This window comes from Chinchilla lanigera, unplaced genomic scaffold, assembly GCF_000276665.1.
Source record: "Chinchilla lanigera isolate Chin_1 unplaced genomic scaffold, ChiLan1.0 scaffold00002, whole genome shotgun sequence".
In the NCBI taxonomy this organism is placed as follows: Eukaryota; Metazoa; Chordata; class Mammalia; order Rodentia; family Chinchillidae; genus Chinchilla; species Chinchilla lanigera.
In genome coordinates this window covers 22,977,498-22,999,557 of record NW_004955403.1, presented here as the reverse complement: position 1 = coordinate 22,999,557, position 22,060 = coordinate 22,977,498, and the positions used below count along the sequence as shown (strand labels likewise).

The following is a 22,060-nucleotide window of genomic DNA, read 5'->3' as shown; positions in this document are numbered from 1 at the left end:
GCCATAGGGCTGTGTAGTTCTTTTTTTTTTTTTTTGGTTTTTTTTTTTCCGGTACCGGGAACCGAACTCACGACCTTGCGCTTGCCAGGCAGGCGCTTTTGCCGCTGAGCTAAATCCCCAGCCCCTGCTTTCTTTGTTTCAGTTAGATCTGAAGAACAATAGCAACTTATTCTTCACTCTCATTTCATTTTAATTGTATTTTTATTGATGTATGTCCTAGAAGAACTTTTTCATACATGTTATATGGTGATGAACTTACTGAATGTTTGCATATCTCAAAACTTTTTCCATTTCTTTAATTGTTCTGCTGAGTATGAAATTTTAGGTTCAAAATAATCCTACCTAAGCATTTTGGAAACTTATCTGATAGAAAGGTTTATATCAATCAATATCTCTTTCCTTTGAAAGTAATTAATTGTATGCTTTCCTTTAAAAGTTTAGGATTTTTGTTTGCTTCTGGACAGTGATCACCATTCTGAAAATCTTATAAGATTTTTTCCATATATTTTCCCTTTTTATACATCCTGCTTAGTTACTACTTTCTAAGTGTTTCCCATCAATGAATTGTGTCTTCAGAATTAGGGATGCCTTTCAGCCATTCAGAGGTATACTAGCTAAGTGGATTAGCCTTTCTCTGAAATTCTGATCTCTCTCTACAGCTCTTCCAGAGTGATAGAAGTCTCTAAACAAGGAGAAGAAAACACAGAAGCGACCAGGCCTGTGAGTCGGTAGGTAGAGTGGTAGGAGCTCCCCTGGTACTGGGAGGGCTTTGAGAGAAAGGCAGAAAAGTGTGGGGTAGGAGCATTGGTCCCTGATTTTCAGAGTACATCATTTCAGACCTGTGCAGCTGAACAATTTGGTAATGCACATCCTTGCTATTCAAGGCTATGATATTCTTCTTAGCTTATGGACATAAAAATTGTGTATAGCTTTAAAAATACTCAGGCCAGGAGCTGGGGATATAGCTCTGTGGCACAAGCACCTGCCTGGCAAGTGCAAGGTCCTGAGTTCAATTCCCTGTACAAAAAAAAAAATCAGTCCAATGTTTTAAAGGTCATACAATTAGAGTATTACTTTATGAAAGCTGTTAATTTTTTCTGAGAACCAGATTAGAATACTAGTCAGATCACCCTTCATAAAAGCATATTAGTACAATTTTAAGTACTCAGATTAGTGTGTTTTCCTGGATTTAACCATTAAGGATGATTTTGTCCTCTAAAATTTATCTGCAATTATTCTTGTGTCATGAATTTTAGATCTTATGGAAATCAATTTGAGTACCATTAGCACTGATTTATTATCACATGTTGAGGATGCATTTGATATTTTAAAATATCCAAAGTAAAAGACAGACACTGGGAAACAGGGAGATAGATGGTTTGTAAATGGGAAGGGGATCAAAAAAGATGGAAGGAGGCGGGGAGGGAAGAAAAGGTAGAGGAAGTAAAAAGAACTAAGATGTGCTATGTCCATGCACCAAACCCCCATGAGGAATGTGATCATTAAGTACTTCCCACATCTACTTCTAACAATAAAAATTTTAAAATAAATAAAATATCTGAAAGTGAAACTATGGTAATGATCACACCAGAGAGTGCTACCCAGGGCACACATCCCAGAATATGTATGTCTATGGACACACGTAGAGGAATGTTCACAACAACTTTATGTATAATGGTGAAAAACTTCAATCAATCCAAGTGTCTAGTAATATAAACATGGATAAAGTATCACTAAGTATTGGTAAAGTATTTGTACCATTTGGTTAAAAAACAAAAAAAGAGCTAGGCATGGTGATGATCCACACCTATAATCCCAGGAGTCTGGGAGGCTGAGGCAGGAGGATCAGAAGTTCCAGCTCAGCATAGGCAACTTAGCAACTTGATGTAAAGACTGTGGGTTCGGTCTTCAGTTTGGAGACAGACAGAGAGAGACAGAGAAGAGAAAGGGGGAAGACAGAGATACAGAGACAGAGTAGACAGAAAGAAAAGAAAAAATGAAAAAAATCAGACTCTCTCCTTACCTGTGGCTTTGTTTTCCTTGATTTTCATTACTTATCGTTGATAGCAGGCCCAAAACAATGTTAGACAGAAAATTAGAGAAATAAGTGCTAAGTTTTAACACACCACCCATCAGTCCCACCAGGCACAGGAGTCACCCTTCAGCCCTGCCTGTTCATGCTGTACAGGTGAAGCTCTAGATGATACTTATGCCTTCAGGTTTCATAGTTTCATCTAGGCCAAGCACCTCATGCTTAATCAGAGTCTAGGGATAAAACGCTAGCATTTCACATCTTTACAATGTCATTCAAGGATAGAGCTGACAGGTTTAGGAAATGTAAGGATGGAAGGAGGGTAGAGAAAGCACAAGTGTTGGCGTTTCCTGCATCACAAAGTGAGGCATGAAGAGATTTTGTTTAAGGTTGATTGACCAAGAAATGCAATTTTAGGCAAAGTCATTAAAATCGTAAGCCCAGCACTCACGAGATGACTAAGAGATGTTGCGAGGAGGAAGGGAGAAAAGGGAACATAAAAAGAACTAAGAGACATCATGCATACGTATGTGTACATGCATGTGCACGCATCGACAGTGTGTTCATTAGGTACCACAAAAATGTACTCATAAAAAATCCAGTAATAAATTAAATAAAATTAAAGGTAATCTAAGAGAAATTATGGAGAGAATGAGGGACAAGTATAATTTAAGTTCTTTATCTTCAGGTGGGAAGAAAACATTTAGGAAAAACATTGATGAGACCAGAGGACGTTATGCCAAATGAAATAAGTCAGACAAGAAAAGACAAATCCCCCACGCTCTCATGTGTGGAAATTAAAGCACTTGCTCTCTTAGAACTGTAGAGCAGTGGTTGCTAGAGGTTAGCAAGGGTGTCAGGAGGAAATGAGAAAGGATGTCTAACAAACACTGGACTGCAGTTGAAACGATGAATAACTTCAAATGTGCTGTATCACAGTAAGATAATGATGGCTAACAATAGTTGATTGCATGTTTCAAATTAGCTACTAAAAGGATTTTGAATGTTCTCAATATAAATGATAAATGTTTGAGGTGATGGATATGCCAGTTACTGTGATCTGATCATTGTACATTATGTACTGCATTGACATAGTCATACTGTACTACATAAATATGTACAATTATTTTGTGTTAGTAAAAATAATTTTTAAAATATGTAGTCCAAACTTGGCTGATTTAAACAGAGTTTTGGAGGTGGTCTTTAAAGTTATGAATATAACAGTAGATTCAATAAAACAAAAAACAACTAAAGAAAAGTGAAGAGAAGGAAGAAACAGGATGACTAAATACCGTATCTTTGTAGTGGAAAGTTTGTAAAGAAATAGGCGAGGGGCTGGGGATTTAGCTCAGCGGCACAGCACCTGCCTGGCAATCGCGAGGTCCTGAGTTCGATTCCTGGTACTGGAAAAAAACAACAACAACAACATCAAAAAAAGAAAGAAATAGACGGGTTAGTAAATCACTTTCTGTGGACGTGGCCATGAGAATTCAAGATAGAAACTGTCCTGAGAGGGTACCTTGGAACATTGCAACTGAGGCAGAGGTGAAGAATGAAAAAGAAATTTGCAGGTTTCACTTTTTACCTTTCTGTACCATTCAAATTATTTGTACTCGGTGTATATTATACACTTCTGTAGAACAACAGTTATGAGTACAAATATTAGACCTGGCCACATTTTGGTTATCTACTTCATAAGGAATATACTAATATCTATGAAAACATATGCTAGTAAAATTTATCTACTACTTTTTTATGTTTCTTTCATAGGGCAGAATCATGAAACAGGCTTTGCTTTATCAGATCTACTCCTTGTTGGGACTGTTGCCCCTTTGTATTTTGTGTGCCTCCTTCAGCAACAAATGCACAGTGACACACAAAGTGGCTGATTGCAGTCACCTGAAGCTGACTCAGGTTCCCGACGACCTTCCCACAAACATAACAGTGCTGAATCTGACCCATAACCAGCTCAGAAGATTGCCACCTGCCAATTTTACAAGATACAGCAAACTTCTTGTCTTGGATGGAGGATTTAACACAATTTCAAAACTAGAGCCAGGACTGTGCCAAAATCTCCCTTTGTTGAAAATTTTGAACCTCCAACACAATGAGCTATCTCATCTCTCTGATAAAACCTTCATGTTTTGCATGAATTTGACTGAACTCTATCTAATGTCCAACTCAATCCAGAAAATTCAAAACAATCCTTTTAGGAACCAAAAGGTAAGGTGTGTTTATTTCCATCTAAGAGATGTAAAATAATTTTATTTAATCTTAGGTTTTGAACTTACTTCCTCATCTTTCAATTGAATGTCTAAATATGAAGGTAAGAGTAAGAAAGCTGATTTACCCCATAGGGACTGCAGAGACCCACATGCAAATATTGCCATTGTGATACAAAATATTTTCAAAATTACAACCTTAAATCAATCTGCCTCTCCTACATTTAAATAATTCTGCCTCTCTTGCTTTCTTCCATGAGAAATAGGGCCCAGATACAAGGAGCAAAAGTCAAAATCAGAGAAGCATCAGACTGTTCTCTGCGGAACATGGAAATGACGTCACAGGGCTGCTGATTTAGTATAGAAACAGTGAAGAAAAGTGTTGAGGACAAGTTCTGACTTCAATAAACCTAACAAATTGACACAATGACAAGACAAATTGTTCAACAAAAATTTCTTACTCTTGATGTAAGAAATCTCCTCAAAGTATCCTGTTTCAGGACTTTGAATTTTAAATCTGAAAAATACATGTCATTATCTGTAAGTCTCAGGCAGTTACTAAGCACTTTCTTTAGATTGCTGGTTAGCTATTGTAAATCCTGTCTTGCTTCCTGTTAGATTCTGAAATATCTTTGGATACAAAGACCTCAATATCTGATTTGAGAAACTATTGCAAAATGTTACTTTTTTTAAAAAGCATAAATAAAAGATTTTTTTCCTCACTACAGATTAAATTTTTCCCTAGCGAGTATCAGACTTTGTCATACCTTTTTCCTGCATTTGAAGTTTACATGTTCAAAAGTAAGTTAGAGTTTACTTTTGAAGTAAGTTGGATAAAAATATCCCACAATACAAACAAATGAAAATAAGACAAAGAAGTATTGATATTCTGTGTCAAGAAACTATTAATCTTTCTCAATGTAAAAATCTTAGCTGGGCATGGTAGCACACACCTGCTTTTAGGATTTCTTGGGTGGCAAAATTCTACTTACGTTTCTTAAGGAAACATTTTTCCTTTTTTTTCTGTTAATTATACCCAAGGCAAATGCATGACACTACATGTTTAATAAGCCATATGGATATTCTTTGTATCATAAACACTTATTACAAGTAAGTAAATTATGAGTTTTCTTATCTCATAAATCAATAGGCTTTAATCCTTTTACTTTGGTAAGACAAAATTATTCTTGAAGTAAAAACTAAATTCTTGAAACAGTGGTATTTTTAATCACAAAAAGATTATTTATTACTTTTACTCTCAGTTCTCTACAGGATAATAGATGATATTTTTCTGTTGAGATATTTTTCAGATTCACTTACATTTACAGAAGCTGTTTTGGATGGAAAGATTCCAACGTATTTTTTTTTATTCTCAGAATTTAATCAAACTAGATCTGTCTCATAATGGTTTATCATCTACACAATTGGGAACTCAGCTCCAACTGGAAAATCTCCAAGAGCTTCTATTATCAAGTAATAAAATTCATGCACTAAGAAGTGAAGAACTTGATTTCCTTGGTAATTCTTCTTTACAAAAATTAGAGTTGTCGTCAAATCAAATTAAAGAGGTAAGAAGTAAGGTAAAATTATTTTGCATTCTCCTCTTAGCTATGTGTCATCCTTAACTGTGTCACACTGATAAGAGTCTACAGACTCTTTGAGAAGAAACTGTGTACCTTTTGTCGAGTCTTCCAAAATTCTTCACATATGTTGCCCACGTATGTCCCTCTAGGACATCATCAAGATAGAGCTCTGCTAGTAAGTGGTTAGAAAATAGAGCCCTGCTGTAAAACAGGAGATTAAAATCCCTGTGCCATGCTTTGACCTTGGGAAACTTACTGGTTTTAATTCTTACTTTTTTTTTTTGGTTTTTTCTCCGGTATCGGGAACCGAACTCAAGACCTTGCGCTTGCCAGGCAGGCGCTTTGCCGCTGAGCTAAATCCCCAGCCCCCCTTAATTCTTACTTTTAAAGTGGAAATAAACCTCTTTATCTGCTAAAACATCTGAAGATTTAAAATAGTATAATGGCCTAAGAGTGCAGGTTTTAGAGCTGAGTTAACTGCCCCTACTGAGGCTGTCGTTTTTAATTGTGTAATCAGTAAAATTACTCAAATTCTTTCTGTCTGTCTCCTGCCTTTCAAATAGTACAGCCATAGCCTTACTGCATAGGACTGTATGGAAAAGAATTAGTAGTGTCTGGCATGTAGTGAGCGCTTAAGAAGTCACATGTAGGACTATGTCATAAAATCCTTCCTGCAAGGCAGTACTTACTTCATTAACTTCATTAACTACCTCTTCTTGAATCCATAATCTTTCGCTGAACTATTTTCATACACACTTAAGGCTACATTTTATACCTTTACAGATTGTAAGAATATTTGAAGTCTTTAAGGAAAACAGCTTTTTATAAGCTATATTATTTTTCAGATATAAAAATAGACTATGTACAAAGTTATCCTGAAACAGTGATATGTTCTTCAAGCTACTCATTTATTTTTAAACAGCTTTTCTTCCCAATTTATTTCCATAATCTTATAAAATACATAAGTAGTGAGGGGCAATAAAAATGAGAGTTAATAAAAGTCAAGCATAAGCTCACAATCAGAAGCAATTACTGTTAATACTTGGATATATTTATCTTCAGGTCTTCTTCAAACAATTATTTTTTTAAAAGCAGCTGGAAAAAAGGAAAAAAAATAAAATAAAAGCAGGTAAAATTCATAGAGTATTTAGAATATTAACATCATACCAAATGCTAAAATTTTTTATATGAATGTATATAGTCCTTTTAACTTATTTTTATTATCATATTGTACAATAGCAAATTGTGATGTAAACAGCTGAGTGACATATCTAAGTTCTCCTACCTGCTGACAGGCAGCGACCACCTGCTGATAGACCTGGGTTTATGGCTGTGAGACCACAGCCTATACTCTTTCTCAACTTCTGTGCCGTATTGCCTCTTGAGGGTAGTGATGTCTCCTGCTTTTTAAAATTAATATCATATCATGAACATCTCCCATGCAGTTAAGAATTGCTCAAAAATTTCATTTTAGTGGCTGCAAAATAATTTTAACATGGAGGTGCATCCAAAGTAATTCCTCACTTTGCATCTTACTCCCTCTTATTTACAGTGGAGCACACTTTCTTCCACGTTTTTTCCATTAGCTCAAACCTCTCACATAAGGAAACACTAGAAATAAGAGCTCCTTTGCTGTCCTGGCAGTTCACTACCAGCAATGGGCTATTGTCCCCTGTGGACGCCATCTCTCCAGCTTCTGTTTTCCTGGCTCAACCCTGAGTTTCAGAACAGACACAGCTTATGATGAGGGAATAGGAAGAAGTGGAAGGATTTTGGAAACAGGATAGTAGAATTGAGAGGAAATCTGAGTGGAAAGACAGAAGAGTTAGGTGGAACTCAGAGTTCCTGATGCAGAAGTGTGTGTCCCTTTGTCAGTCACCCTCCCATCACTAGCACAAAATAGCTGATACCTGCAGCTTAAATGAGGAGAGGGTTACCTTTGCTCAGTTTCTATGGGTTCAGAAACAGTGGGAGAGGAGATAACAAAGGAAAGCTGCTTGACCCATGGCAGCCAGGAAGGAGAGAGAGAGAGCGAGAGTGGGAGAGAGTGAGAAAGAGACAGGGACAAGGATGCACCCTTGCAGGTCATCCTCCCAGCAACCCACCTCCTTCCACTGGGCCTTGCCTCCTGATAGCACATTCAGTTAAGAACTCATGGAATCGGTTAATCCCCTAATGAATGGAGCACCCCCTGGCCCAGTCACCTTTCAGAAGCTCCAACTCTGAACACAGGTGACTTTTACGGAATATTTTATATCTGAACTTTAATAGTCACTACTTCATAATAAAAGCTGTCCAGCTGGGTATGTTGGCACATGGCTATAATCCCAACACTAACAAGGCAGGAAGCTGACAAATTTGAGCCCAGGCTGGGCAACTTAATTTGGGGGTCTACCTCAAAAAAATATATAGTGTATGACATACTTTGATCTAGATAGATATAGATACAGATACAGATATATAAACAGCTATAGATACAGATGATATAGATAGATGGATATAGATAGATAAATATAGATGTGGAAAAGCCCTAAGTTCAGTCTCCAGTACCCACTGAGCACCATCCCCCCATAAAAAGCCACCCATAGTTATTCCTTCCTGACAGTTACTGACAATAAATGGCTACCAAGACACAATCAGGATCTGCATCAGTGGTGACCTCACAGGTAGTTTATTAACCACGATTGTATTCAGTGTGATAATGTAAAGTACCAGAAGATTTAACCTAGCCATGCGAGTCAGGAGAGAGCTCCTGAAGCAGGGGCAACTGAATACAATGTGAAGGCTTAGTAGAAGTTAGCCAGTCCCCAAGGTAGGCCAAGGGCTGGGCGCTCAGGAGGGTGTGGCAGGCACAGAGTAAGAAAGGAGCTGTGCATTAGCGGGTCGGGGAGATATGTTGTAAGGGGAGGGAGGGAAATTGAATAAAGGGTTGTATTTATGGGCTGGGGATATAGCTCAGTGGCATAAGTGCCTGCTTGGCAAGCTCAAGGTCATGAGTTCGATCCTGGTACCACAAAAAAAAAAAAAAGTTGTATTTATGTTTTTCAAGGACCATAGGAACCTTGTTGTATTTTAGTTATTAATCTTATCCCCCCATTTTAGTTTTCTCCAGGGTGTTTTCATGTGATTGGAAAATTATTTGGCCTCTTTTTAAATAATGCTCAACTGGGCCCTAGTCTCACAGAGAAGCTTTGCTCGGAATTAGCAAATACAAGCATCCAGAATCTGTCTCTGAGTAATATCCAGCTATATGGAATCAGCAACACAACTTTCTTTGGACTAAAGCAGACCAACCTCACCATGCTCGACCTTTCCCACAACAATTTAAATGTGATTGGTAATGATTCCTTTGCTTGGCTTCCACATCTGAAGTATTTCTCCCTGGAGTATAATAACATAGCACATTTGTCTTCTCGCTCTTTCTATGGACTTTTCAATGTGAGACACCTGAATCTGAAACGATCTTTTACTAAACAAAGTATTTCCCTTGCTTCACTTCCCAAGATTGATGATTTTTCTTTTCAGTGGCTAAAATGTTTGGAGTACCTTAACATGGAGGATAACAATATTCCAGGAATAAAAAGCAGCATGTTCACTGGATTGATAAATCTGAAGTACTTAAGTCTATCTAACACTTTCACAAGTTTGCAAACTTTAACAAATGAAACATTTTTATCACTTGCTCATTCTCCTTTACGTGTGCTCAACTTAACCAGAAATAAAATCTCAAAATTAGAGAGTGGTGCATTTTCTTGTTTGGGCTACCTAGAAGTACTTGACGTTGGCCTTAATGAAATTCAGCAAGAGCTCACAGGCCAGGAATGGAGAGGTCTAGGAAATATTTTTGAAATCTATCTTTCCTACAACAAATACCTACAACTGACCAGCAACTCCTTCATGTCGGTCCCGGGACTTCAACGACTGATGCTCCGAAGAGTGGGCCTTAAAAGTATTGAGGGCTCCCCTTCACCTTTCCACAATCTTCATAACTTGACCATTCTGGATCTAAGCAACAACAACATAGCCAACATCAATGATGCAATGTTAGAAGGTCTTGAGAAGCTAGAAATTCTGGATTTGCAGCATAATAACTTAGCACGGCTCTGGAAACATGCAAACCCTGGTGGCCCTGTTCTTTTTCTAAAAGGTCTTTCCCACCTCCACATCCTTAACTTAGAGTCTAATGGCTTTGATGAAATCCCAGTAGAGGTATTCAAGGATTTGTCTGAACTAAAGAGCATCAGTTTAGGATTGAATAATTTAAACATTCTTCCACCATCTCTCTTTGACCATCAGAAGTCTCTGAAGTCATTGAACCTTCAGAAGAATCTCATAACATCAGTTGAGAAGAATGTTTTTGAACCGGTTTTCCAGAACTTGACTTATTTAGATATGAGCTTTAATCCATTTGACTGTACATGTGAAAGCATTGCTTGGTTTGTTAATTGGATTAACCAAACCCATACTAACATCTCTGAGCTGTCAAGTCATTACCTCTGCAATACACCGCATCAATCTCATGGCCTCCCGGTGACGCTTTTTGATACAGCACCCTGCAAAGACAGCGCCCCCTTTGAACTTCTTTTCATGATCAATACCAGTGTGCTTTTGATTTTTATCTTTATTGTACTGTTCATCCATTTTGAGGGCTGGAGGTTCTCTTTCTATTGGAATGTTTTGGTCCATCGAGTTCTTGGTTTCAAGGAAGTAGATGCACAGCCAGAGCAGTTTGAATACACAGCATATATAATTCATGCCTACAAAGATAGAGATTGGGTCTGGGAAAACTTCTCCCCATTGGAAGAAAAAGATCGATCTCTCAAATTTTGTCTGGAAGAAAGAGACTTTGAGGCAGGTGTCCTTGGACTTGAAGCAATTGTTAACAGCATCAAAAGAAGCAGAAAAATTATTTTTGTTATAACCCAGCATCTATTAAAAGATCCATTGTGCAAAAGGTAGGCGAACATTGTGAAATTTTAAATACAAACTTGTTTTTGACTGAACTTTCAAATATCACAACTCAAAGAACTTTAAAAATAAAATTAAGGGGAAAAGCCTGATTATTAGTGACACATTCATGTAAATTCTTAAATGAATTTTAGATTGTTGGGTTTGGGTCTGTTAAAATGTATACTAATTATTCCATTTTTAAACTTTTTAAACTTAGATTCAAGGTGCACCATGCGGTTCAGCAAGCTATTGAACAAAATTTGGATTCCATCATATTGGTTTTTCTGGAGGACATTCCAGATTATAAACTTAACCACGCACTCTGTTTGCGAAGAGGAATGTTTAGGTCTCACTGTATCCTGAGCTGGCCAGCTCAGAAGGAACGGGTAAATGCCTTTCACCATAAATTGCAAGTAGCACTTGGATCTCGAAATTCAGTGTATTAAATTTATTTAGAGATTAAATGAACAAAGGAGTAGCTTTTCAATTTAAGAAATTCAAGGTAAATTTAAGTTTTACCTAAAAGTACTGTAATCTGATTATTCAGATGTATAGGTGATGGCATTATATTATAATTATTTATCTTCATAGAAATTCATCTCCTTGATTCAGGCATTTTATTGACAACTGACTTATCTAATCACAATAAATATCTAAGCATATAGAAAGATCCTCCTCTACTAATGATTACACAGTTGGTCACTGAGCCTACTACAACCTTAAAGAGTTTTAAAAGATTTTGCATTTGAAGAAAATAGAGTTATGTCAGACTTTTGTGATAATCATTTTTGGACTTTGGAGATGTAATTAAAATGAAAGATAATTGTTTTAATGAATATAGGCTTTTTCAGTTGTGAAAGGGTAAAATATTTTCAAAAGTTTAATAACAGAGATGTTTTCAGTTTGAAAGCTTCACATTTTAGTATTCCCATATGATTTTGCTAAATGTTAAATACTTCTTAAATTTGCTATCAAGATGCAGAAAACTTTCACAGTTTATTTAAATTACTTCATAAGATAAATACTATAGCAAACACTTATTTTTATTTTCCTAAAATTTGGGTTTCTGCAGCAGAAGCATGGAAACAATTCTCTTACTTAACAGAACTGCAGAAGTACTTGCTTCCTCAAGGTTACTCAGTTAATGAATTGTCTTTGTGGAAATAAAGAATTTCCCTTTCCTGCTCACAGACTCAGGAGATAGTCTTGGTCCTACTGACATTCTTTGATTCCTGAGTTTGAAAATCATGTTGATAAACAAAATCTTAGATAATTAGTGATGGTGAACATGGTATAATATATTCACATGAATTAAAAGCTATGTAGGGGCCGGGGTTGTAGCTCAGTGGTACAGCACCTGCCTGGCAACACAAGGTCTCGAGTTTGCACATCAGCACCAAGAAAAAAGCTACATCTAAGTTTGTTCTTACTTAGAGAGACTGTTAAGTTTTATTTTTGTTTTATAATAAAACAAAAGGCTCAGTTGTTTTGCAATAAACAGAATTTAAGTATTAGAAATAGACATACATAGCTTTTTGAAATATTTATGTATATAGTTTTGTGTTCAAGTATAAGAAAGACTGAAATTATAATTCTGAGATAATTTCTGTTCTTGAAGTGCTCGTTGTCTGCTAGATTTAAGAAGCATGAGATGTCACATTTTGAAATTTTGATTTAAATACTTCAGATTCTTAGGGCTAAGTTCACGTAACCCTGGATGGAATAAATAATATCCAAAGTGCTGTTGGTTCTGAAAGAGTCTACAGCCTACTAACATTGTGCATGCATGGAGGAATAATTTTTGCTCTTCTCTACCCTTACACTTAGACTTGTTTTATAGAATTTTAGATAAAATTTATTTTAAAATGTGATATAATCCTATTTCATTTTGGCATCATAAAATGAAAACCATGACTACTACTTTTCTTGACATACTTGTATGTTATCTATCAATATTTTTAACTCTTCACCAAAATACTTTTAAATAAATATTTTTATAAATTAATCATTGAAAAAAACAAAGCAAGAAACAATTTCATTTTTAGTTTCTTTTTTGTGTAACTCTAAGATAGTTGATCAATGACCAAAATTTAAATTGAGTCCAAATGTAATTTTTAAAAAACACCACATGGTAAAACTCAGCATTTACAAGGTTAAGATAGAAAACATGCCTTGGCTGAATAAATGTAAGTAAAACTGATAAGAGCATGTGCTCTGGCTTGTATTTGGTCTCACAGGAAGCAATATCTTGAACATCTGTGTGCTGTCCATTTTAATTGTTCTCAGAAGGAGTTCATGTCCCTGGGGTTAAAGACAAGGGGATTACAGAAAAGGATGTTTGTCTGATGGCCTATTTAATTTCCACTTGAGTTGACGTGTTGGAATAGTCACAAGGTGCCACTATGTAATCTGTTCACTCCGATGCCTTCCTGTTTTTCACTTTGCAAAACCAAACCCAACTTAAAACAAATCTTACTATTTAAGTTCTGCCTTAAAAAGAGAGCTTTTAGATTGAATAAGAAGTACATGGGATAAACTTACTAGTGAGAAGGGTGTTTTTCAATGCCACTTATTTGACAGTGTGTCTTGGTTACTTTTCTTTCAATCCAGAGTTAAAGAGGGAAAGATTTATTTAGCTCACAGTTTGTGGGGGTTTCAGTCCATAATTAGCTGGCTTCAAGGCAGGGTGGCACATGGCAGAGGAGCAAGAGTTCATGGTGGCCAAAGGCAGCAAAAGCAACAAGAGCAAAAAGAAAGGAGCACGAGAACAAGCCTCTTTCCCTCCCTTATATTATATGCAGGTTACCCGCCTCAGGGCGGGTGTAGCACTCAAACCCATAATCCTAGCATTGGGCCACAAACCAATCATACACTCTAGATGCTCACACCCATGACTGCATGAGGCTTTGGGGGGACACCCAGACACAAACCATAACACAGTATTTATTCAAGTATATGTACTTCACAGTATTTGTAAAAACGGCTCAATAATAAGTAATTAGTAAATGTAGATGCTTCAAACCCAAGAAGTTTTCTTGCAATCTATAGAAACAGTAAGTAAATGAGTTGGCTGTCTGGGCTGAAGGACAGGAATGGGGAATGATTTCAATAGGCACTAGAGATCTTTTGAGGGTGATGAAACTAATTTATAATTAGATTGTGATTATGATTGTACAACTATGTGAGTTTACTGAAAAATCTTGAATTGTATACTTAAAACAGGTGAGTTTATGGTATGCAAACTATATATTCAGAAAGCTCTTAGGAATGATATTTATTGAGCAGTTACATGTGCCTGGTGCATACATGAAAAATGTGAGATATAGTTATAGGAAAGGAGCAGTAGGTGAGAGAGTAGAAGGGATTGTCCAAAGCAGACCTGGATAGGGAAGGCTCATGAAACAGAGGTCAGATCCTTCAAAGGGGGCTGAGTTCCAGTAGGAGGAGAAGAAGATGGTAGAAAGAGTAAGGAGATGCAGTGCAGGGAGGGAGACATAAACTTTGTGTTGGTGACAACAGGGATGCTGGTAAGGATGGAACCTGGTTGCAGAGAGCATGGCAAGAGACTCCAGATGTGAGGAATCGGGCATTCTGGAGTTGTGATTTTATGCGTTTCACTCATTGAAACTAGATATTATAACAAATTTCCTCCTACAGCCTGTGATGGTGATTTAGGTAAATGATAAGTAGTTGTATAGAGAAATATAGTTTATAATTTTACAGTTCAAAAAGCCAGGCTTACTCTCACATAACAGCAGGAGCTTTGAAGCACTTCTTTTTTCCATGCACCACATAATGACATTCGAGTCAGTGGTGGAGTGTGAGGAACAGTGCTCCATATACCACTGAGTGGGGTCATAGCTGTCTTAGTCGATGCAAGTGTAGTCTATGCTGCGTCCACAATAACAAAAGTGCCTAATGAGACATTTTCTCAAAGCATATCTGCATCTGTATCACACATCTGTACATCTGTATTAAAATAGCAAAACAGGACAATCAGCTGATCATGAGTTACTAATGACACTAGATGTGGTAGAAAAGCCACTCTTAGCTCTTGCAGCCCTCCAGCCTTGTTTCCTCCTCCTGATTAAGGAAGATACTGTATCTGTCGTGTGATACTCTGAAGCCCCTACCACTACCATTTAACAAGCCATGCATCGGGTCCCCTGGGCAGGAATTATCAGACTTTTAATGATGAAACTTTCCTGGTTTCATATTAGAATTTTGGGGCAGAGTGGAATTTTTTATCTTTTTTTGTCCTAGGTCACGTCCACAGGAAATAGACTCAGGCATGGAAATTTGTGTACAGCAAGCTTGAGGGGAGAACTCTGATTTATTGGGAGTGAAATAAGTTGCACCAGGAAGAAAAAAAAAATGGTGAACTGTGATGGAGCTGCAATTGCAGCAGAGGCTTTACTTAGCCCATCCTGCAGCTGGTGCTGGAGCTGGAATGGCTTGGAACTGTAAATCTGGGCAAAAAGGCAGGGCCTCTCCTTACTCTCATACAAGCCAGTCACAGTAATGCGGGCAGCCACAGGAAGAAGTACGACCCTGAGCAAAAATCTCTGCCCAGAAGGAATGCTAGGGGAGAGCTGAGTGCCGACCCCTCAGAGGCTAACACAAGTGCAGTCGGAGGAATAAGAACAGGATCACAAGGGGAAAATCTCTTTACCTCTCCCCACTAGCCTCACCTTCTGAGATATTTAGGAAGTAAAAGATACATGGCTCAATTGGTTTCTTTTGGCACTTGTGCAAGTTTCCAGCCTTCTAAAAAATTATTAAGTAAAATCTCTTTCAAAAATTCTTGAAAACATATGGCTTTTCAAAAAACGGAAAAAAATCAATATTTTAAAAAAACAAGAAATGTTTTAATGTATTAATTTCTTGTCATCAAAGACAGCTGGAAACATACCTACAGTTGAACAAGCTGTAAATCAGTAAGAAGATGCTTAAAGAATCTATTGGATATGATTTGGGTTTAGGATGGGGAATTTAAGAGCAAGGAGGCTAAAAAAAAATCATAAAATTGTAATTTCTAAAGGAACTACAGTCATGTTTCCAAAGGAGGAATGGCACAGTGATCTTTCATTTATTTATTATTTTGGTCTGTATTCAGTGAAAATGATGATGTGATCACGCTTTGTTGAATTTTACAATATAAAGTAACATAATCTTGTCTGAGGGTGCTAGTCTGTGAAGCTGTTTATGTCCAATAGGAAAAGAATTCGACCAACCTCTAAGTGTCAGGCTGCCAAGACACTTCTTGCAGAGATATCTTTTTTCTATCAGTGATACCTAATTTTAAGTGACAAAACACAAAGTCTTTTGGGCAAAACAGGAGAACATTTGTGGTATGACATAGCTGAACTGGGGAAAGAGTAGGGGTTTAACTGCCCCTCAAGGGAGCTAGAACCTGGGGCTGAAGCACTACCAGATCTGGCATCTACTCTTCCCTTACTTTTGGTGAAATTGGGTTGTACTTCTGGAAACATATTTGCCCAGTGTCTTAGACAATTTCATGGAGTTGTAACTCCATGAAGGAATATAAAGGAATGTTTATTTGGCTTACTGTTATTGTGGCTAGATAATATGGTGTCTGGCTAGGGAAACCCTGGATGTGTCACAACATGGGAAGAAGCAGAAAGGGAACTAACAATGTGCCCTGGGGCCAAGAATGTGAGTGGCTTTGCTATACCTCAGCCCCCTCTCAGGAGAACTAATCCAGTCCCAGGAGACCTGACCCACTCCCCTGCTGTGGCATTAACCCATTCGTGAAGGTTAGCAAGGACCTTCCTCTAGCCTTCAACTCTTGAAAGTTCTATCACCTCAGTACCATTACATTTAAGACCAACCTTTAGCACATGAATCTTAAGGAGACAAAGCACAACCAAATCACAGTGCCCAAGATCTTTGAGGCTACCGTCTCACATCAACAACAAATGATTTCTCTTTCCTGCTCCTAATCTTTTGGGCCTCTGACTATCTGAGCTTGGGATATATGTCCATGTTTGTGACTATGGGACTTGATTCCTGTGGCTGGCAGCACCCTCTGGAACCATGTGAATAGAACATCATGAGAAGCAATCCACCCCGCACAGGGCTAGTGCCATTTCCCACAGACAGAAACCAGGAAAGAAAAGTAGTTTCTGTCCACACACTAGACATATGTAACTAGTGGTTCAACAAGGTAAGCTTGCTGTGCAAAAAGAAAGTTGTGTTGTATTTTCTTTCTCTCTCAATGCTCTCTCTTTAAAAAAAATTCTACTTTTGGGTGAAACTTCAGGGTTACTGTAGAGCCTTGTAGACACTCTTAGGTAGTACAAAGTGTGGTCCAACTTCATGATCAGAAAACCCCAGTTGATAATAATAATAACAAGAGCCCAAACTCTTGCACAGGTGGAGTTGTCCTTGTCCCCAGCTGGCCCTCTGTCAGCCTGCTGAAAACCTGTGCTGATGAAAGTGGGGTGCTGTCTTCTTTCCTCTGTCCTCATTCCACCTGCTTTCCTACTCACTACCTGATGACCTGAGCACCACCTTGGGACCTCAAGAGCTCAGAAGCGGATGGAAGATGATAAAGAGACGGTTTGCTCTCCTTGGCTGGCCTTGGGATGATCTGGCCTTGAGAACTTTTGCTGCACAGTGATGAACTGCTGACTCTTTCACACAGGCTTATATCATTGCTTCAGAAATCCAGCACCTGCTCTTGCAGTCTCGCTCACCTAGGCATTCCTCTAGTCAGCCACTCCAAGCCCAGGTTCTTCTAGCCTAGAATGTAATAAAAGAAATTCAAAGCTTCTCCTTACTCTAAATCAACCCAACTTTCCAGACTGTTACTCTGTGGAACAGTAACCCCCACTCTTACTCCATGCATGTAAGAGGTTGATTCGTGCTTCTCAACAATCTTGCAAGGTTTCACTGTTCTTATTAGATAATGTCCCTTAAAGGGGCCCCCTGCCAAACAAAAATGGCAAATACTATACACTCTCTCTGCCTCTCAGAAATAACTAATGTATATCAGGATATTAAAAAGTTAGTATGTGTAGCTATAAAGAAAGCTGTTTGGCTTTTTGTTATTGAGGCATTTCCTGAACTAATTTGGTCACAGAATTCTTCTTATTCTGCAACTCTTATTAACATTCTACTAAATACATGTTCTCTGTAACACATTTTTTTGGAAATATATTAGATAGACTTAATTATTCTAGATCTCCTTGCAGTCTATCATAGATCCCCTTATACAATTTATTGTCTTAAACTCTGTCCCAGACTTCACTGCCTTCTTCTCCACCTCTGCATCTATTTCTTAAGCTGCCAAATGAATATCATTCGTGCTAGTAAATTGTTCTCACCTACATTTCAGTAGCATTTCCTGCCTCTCACTTCAGTCTCTAGATGAAAATGGCTTTGGCTTTAGGATGGACCAAAGCATGAGGTTGAAAGCCTAAATACCAACTAAGGACATGAATTAGTGGAAAATAAAGAACTGCAAAGCATTTTTTTAATGGTAGAGGGTATATGATCAGATCTAAGTTTTAGAGAGGATACAACTAGTTAGCAAAAGTTTGAGGTTCTAGAGATGCCATTACTGATAGAGAACAAAGTTCAAATTACCTAGTCTAACATTCAGTACCCTTTACAACTACAGCAAGTTTTTTTTTCTGGCTTGATTTTCTTTTAATCACCTTTCCTGTTCTTCATACTGGTTCCGCAAAGTCACTCTATGCCCCAGCACTGTCACGGTGTGCCTTTCTCTCCTCTCCAGTGGAGAGTCAACTCTTGTGGAAATCCTCTCCTCTTTGCAGAACGAATCATTACTTCATTGCTTATGTACCCCTATGACTTTACTCATCCCCTTAGTCTAAGACAATGTGTTTGGGGCACTGTTTATTTCTGATTCTGTCCCAAATCCTTGGAATCTGAGCAACCAAAACACATCACACCGTCTTGGTAATCTTAATGTCCAGAAGGATGGAATATAGTAAGTTTTCAAAAAAGAAGTTGTTGGAAAAGAAACCAGTAAGTGGAAGTTGTGGCAATGAGCATATTCTTACTGTCAGGAAATTTTTTATCCAGTAGTTCTATTTCTGGGAAATCAATCAAAGAAAATAAAAGTGCTCTAGAGTTCCCTCATGCTTTATCAACCTTGTCATCCCTATTCCAGAAACCTGCTAATTTAGCCTATAGCAATAATACAAAGATTTCTAGAACACTACTTAAAAATTTGAATTTTTTTTTCATGATCTTGATTTTCTTTCCTCTTGCTTCATGTCCACTCATTCCTTCATACTTATGTAGTGCCTGACACACAGTAAGCATGCAAAAAATATGTGCTGCCTGAGCGGCTAAATGGTGAGTGAATGAATACTGGCATCCAGAGCTACTTGCAGCTCCACCAAACGGCCTTGCCCTTTCCAAGTTCCATTCGAGTGTCTGCCCAGTGTGGTGCTGTGCTCTCTGCTGTCCCACCTCCAGCTTTTCTTAGCTTAATTTTTCAGTCACAATGATTAGATCAGGTACTGGGGTTAGAAGCACACTTATTCTTTAAAATGATGGGTTAGTTAGACCTTAACCTTGTTACTTGGATGGAAAGGCCTTGAACTCTTAGACCTTGAGATCTAGTATTGTGGGTGCCAGAATCTGCACAAACCCTAGGGAGGAGAAGGGACTTTACCTTGGCTGCGTGACTTTGGAGGAAGCTCTCAGGTCAGAGTTCCTCCACTCTACTACCCTCTTTGGTTCAAGGGAATTTAAAGAGTTGCTCTTATGCACACTTTGTTTTGCTTGAAACTAGTCTCATCTGAGATAAATACGGGTCAGATGAGATCATCTTCCTTGGAGAAGCACTGTTACCTAAGCAGTGATAGGAAACAGAGGTCCCTCTAGACTTCTCTGATAACAGTTCAGCCTCCTTCCCGGGAGTTTAATGACTGCAGTTCTTTTGACATCATCCATCTCTGGTGGCCTCTGCGGCATTGCCTGGGCTGAAAGTGTGTTCTACCAATGCTGCGTCCCAGCCTGAAAGACAGTGGAGCCAGCAGGACATCCCCCTTGCAGAGTCTCACTCCTCGGGGGCACTTGGCAACTTCTGAACATAATAGTGGAGTGTATGAAGGAAGAGAAGTTATATACAGGATGGTCTGTGACTAAGAAATCGAACTTTCTGATAATCTTGGAATAGTGGGTTTTGAGTATTGTACCTTTGGGCAAATTCTAGGAGTTGCCATAGATCACACTCCAAACCTAAACAGCAGAACCACCATAATATATCCTCTGTCTATCTTCTATCTGTGTTATTTCTGTATCTTCAATCTTCTCTCTTTCATCTTCTCTTCTCCCTAAATTATGCTCCCTTCTGGAGCCATACTGTCATGGCTTCCATAGAATGTGGGAATCCCCAGAGGTCTGTGGACTGGAGGATGACAGTATTAGGAGGTGTTGTGGAACTGCTGAGAGGTAGACCCTGGTAGAAGTTCTTTGGGTCACTGGGAGCAGGTCCTAAAGACCAAATAAGGTAGTCCTCATATGACCGCTTGTTACTCCCTACAGAGAGTAGGTATACAAGAAACAAGCCTGGCTCCTTATTGTCTCTACTTCCAGACTTACGATGTGATCCTTATTCTACACGTGTCCACCACCTACCGTCTACCATAGATCTAAGACCTGCGTCAAGCGATTTGTTGGACTTTCAACCTCCAAAAATGTGACTTAAATAAATCTGTTTCTTATAAAAGTAGTCATCTCACATATTTTACTAGGTAATGAAATGTTGACTAATATACATGTTGTGGCCAAAAAACACAAACACTGGAGGGAATCCTAACAGTGTGTGCATGTATACAGCTGTTATGCTTTTGCTGTATGAGTCTCTTACCAAAATTCTATATGATACAATGTGGAAAGTATCATTCAGAAATGTGATGGTTGAGTTTCAGAAGGTCTATCACTCTCTCTTTAATGATAGCATTTGAAGTGGTGAAGGAATGCTCTGTGCCTGAGTTCTGCTGATAAAGCTTAATGGCAATTGTAAATTGGTAGTCACCCTTTTAATTTGACAACAATGGATGGTCAAACTATTCATTTTAGCTCTCTACTCTAGCAGACAGTCCTAATTACTTACCCAGCAAACATTCCCTCTCATACTGTTTCTTGGTTTGTGACCAACCATTTTTGTGCAGGTGGCACAAGATCAAGAGTGAAGGAGCCCCTCTCCAACACCAGGTGATGTACAATGATTATGAAGCATGATAGTGCTCTTTCTCATCACTCATGATTAGCTTAGGAATGGACTTTTGATCCAGCTCTGGCCAATGAGGCTCAACTGTAAGTTAGCTTGAGAAGCTTTTAGAAAGTATCTTATGACAAGAAGATAGAGCCATCTTGCCTTAGACAGTTATTTAGGAGAACATGGTAGGTGTCATAACACCATGACAATGCGTAAAAACAAAGAAAGATCTTGATAATTCCCTTCACCGATCCCAGAACCAACCAATTCCAAGCTTCTGGCTCTGTGAGCCACTTAAGCACCTTGACTATTCAAGCTTAGGTTTTATACAGCTGAATGTACCTTCCCTGACCATTGCTCTTGCCCTCTGCATTCTTCACTACCTTCCATCTGCTACAACACTCAGTGGATACAGTCATGGTCTATTGTCATTATCTAATGCTGCTTTTTGATATATTTTAAATTGTTCTTCCTATTATTATTTTAGTATTTGTCACTCAGTAAGCTCCAGAACCCTTAAACAGATATCAAGAAAATGTGCCTAAGGCTGTATGGAGGTTTGCATTTGTTGTGATTTCATTTATTGTGCTTATTATGCAAAACAAATCCTCAGACACACTTTTGAAACACTCAGATGGTACAAAAATGAATAAATTTAGAAATAAAATATGGCTGTAATTTCCTTTAAGATCTCCTTCTCTAGTTACTAATTGTAACCCTGTGTCATATGTGATAAAAGCTAACTTATCCTGAGAGCATACCATTGCTAGGCTCCTTACAGTGACCTCTCATGAATTAGGTAATGCAGCTCTCACAAGGAACTATTATTATTGCCCATGAGTTATAACTGAAGGAACCAGAAACAAGCAGAAACCTGAGTGTTGGTAAGCGGCAGACACAGGGTCGAGGTTCAAAATCTCCAATACTATAATACCTTCTCGCAGTGCTTAGTAAACATATGTGAAATCAGCAGTTCTCTTCTATTATTCAGAAATTTTATTTTTTTTGATCAACTTTTGACAATATTTTCCTCATAGCGTCTTTCCTTGGT

The 22,060-nt window shown here is 38.1% G+C and overlaps 1 protein-coding gene across 5 annotated transcripts in view; it reads left to right on the top strand.

The window, feature by feature from the left end:
- Tlr3 (toll-like receptor 3) overlaps nucleotides 1–21,676 on the top strand; it is a 23,511-nt gene extending 1,835 nt beyond the window's left edge. For 2 of the 5 annotated variants that reach the window (XM_005373438.2, XM_005373437.2), the window contains 5 exons: nucleotides 660–728; nucleotides 3,803–4,255; nucleotides 5,631–5,822; nucleotides 8,940–10,792; nucleotides 11,005–12,792. In XM_005373438.2, the coding sequence (XP_005373495.1) occupies nucleotides 3,812–4,255; nucleotides 5,631–5,822; nucleotides 8,940–10,792; nucleotides 11,005–11,233 (2,718 nt within the window). In that variant the 5' untranslated portion in view covers nucleotides 660–728; nucleotides 3,803–3,811 and the 3' untranslated portion in view covers nucleotides 11,234–12,792. Of the gene's footprint in view, nucleotides 1–659; nucleotides 729–3,802; nucleotides 4,256–5,630; nucleotides 5,823–8,939; nucleotides 10,793–11,004; nucleotides 12,793–17,183 lie in introns of those variants that run through there. The other 3 variants (XM_005373440.2, XM_005373439.2, XM_013512872.1) reach the window with 3 other exon arrangements.
- The last annotated feature ends 384 nt before the right edge of the window (nucleotides 21,677–22,060 follow it).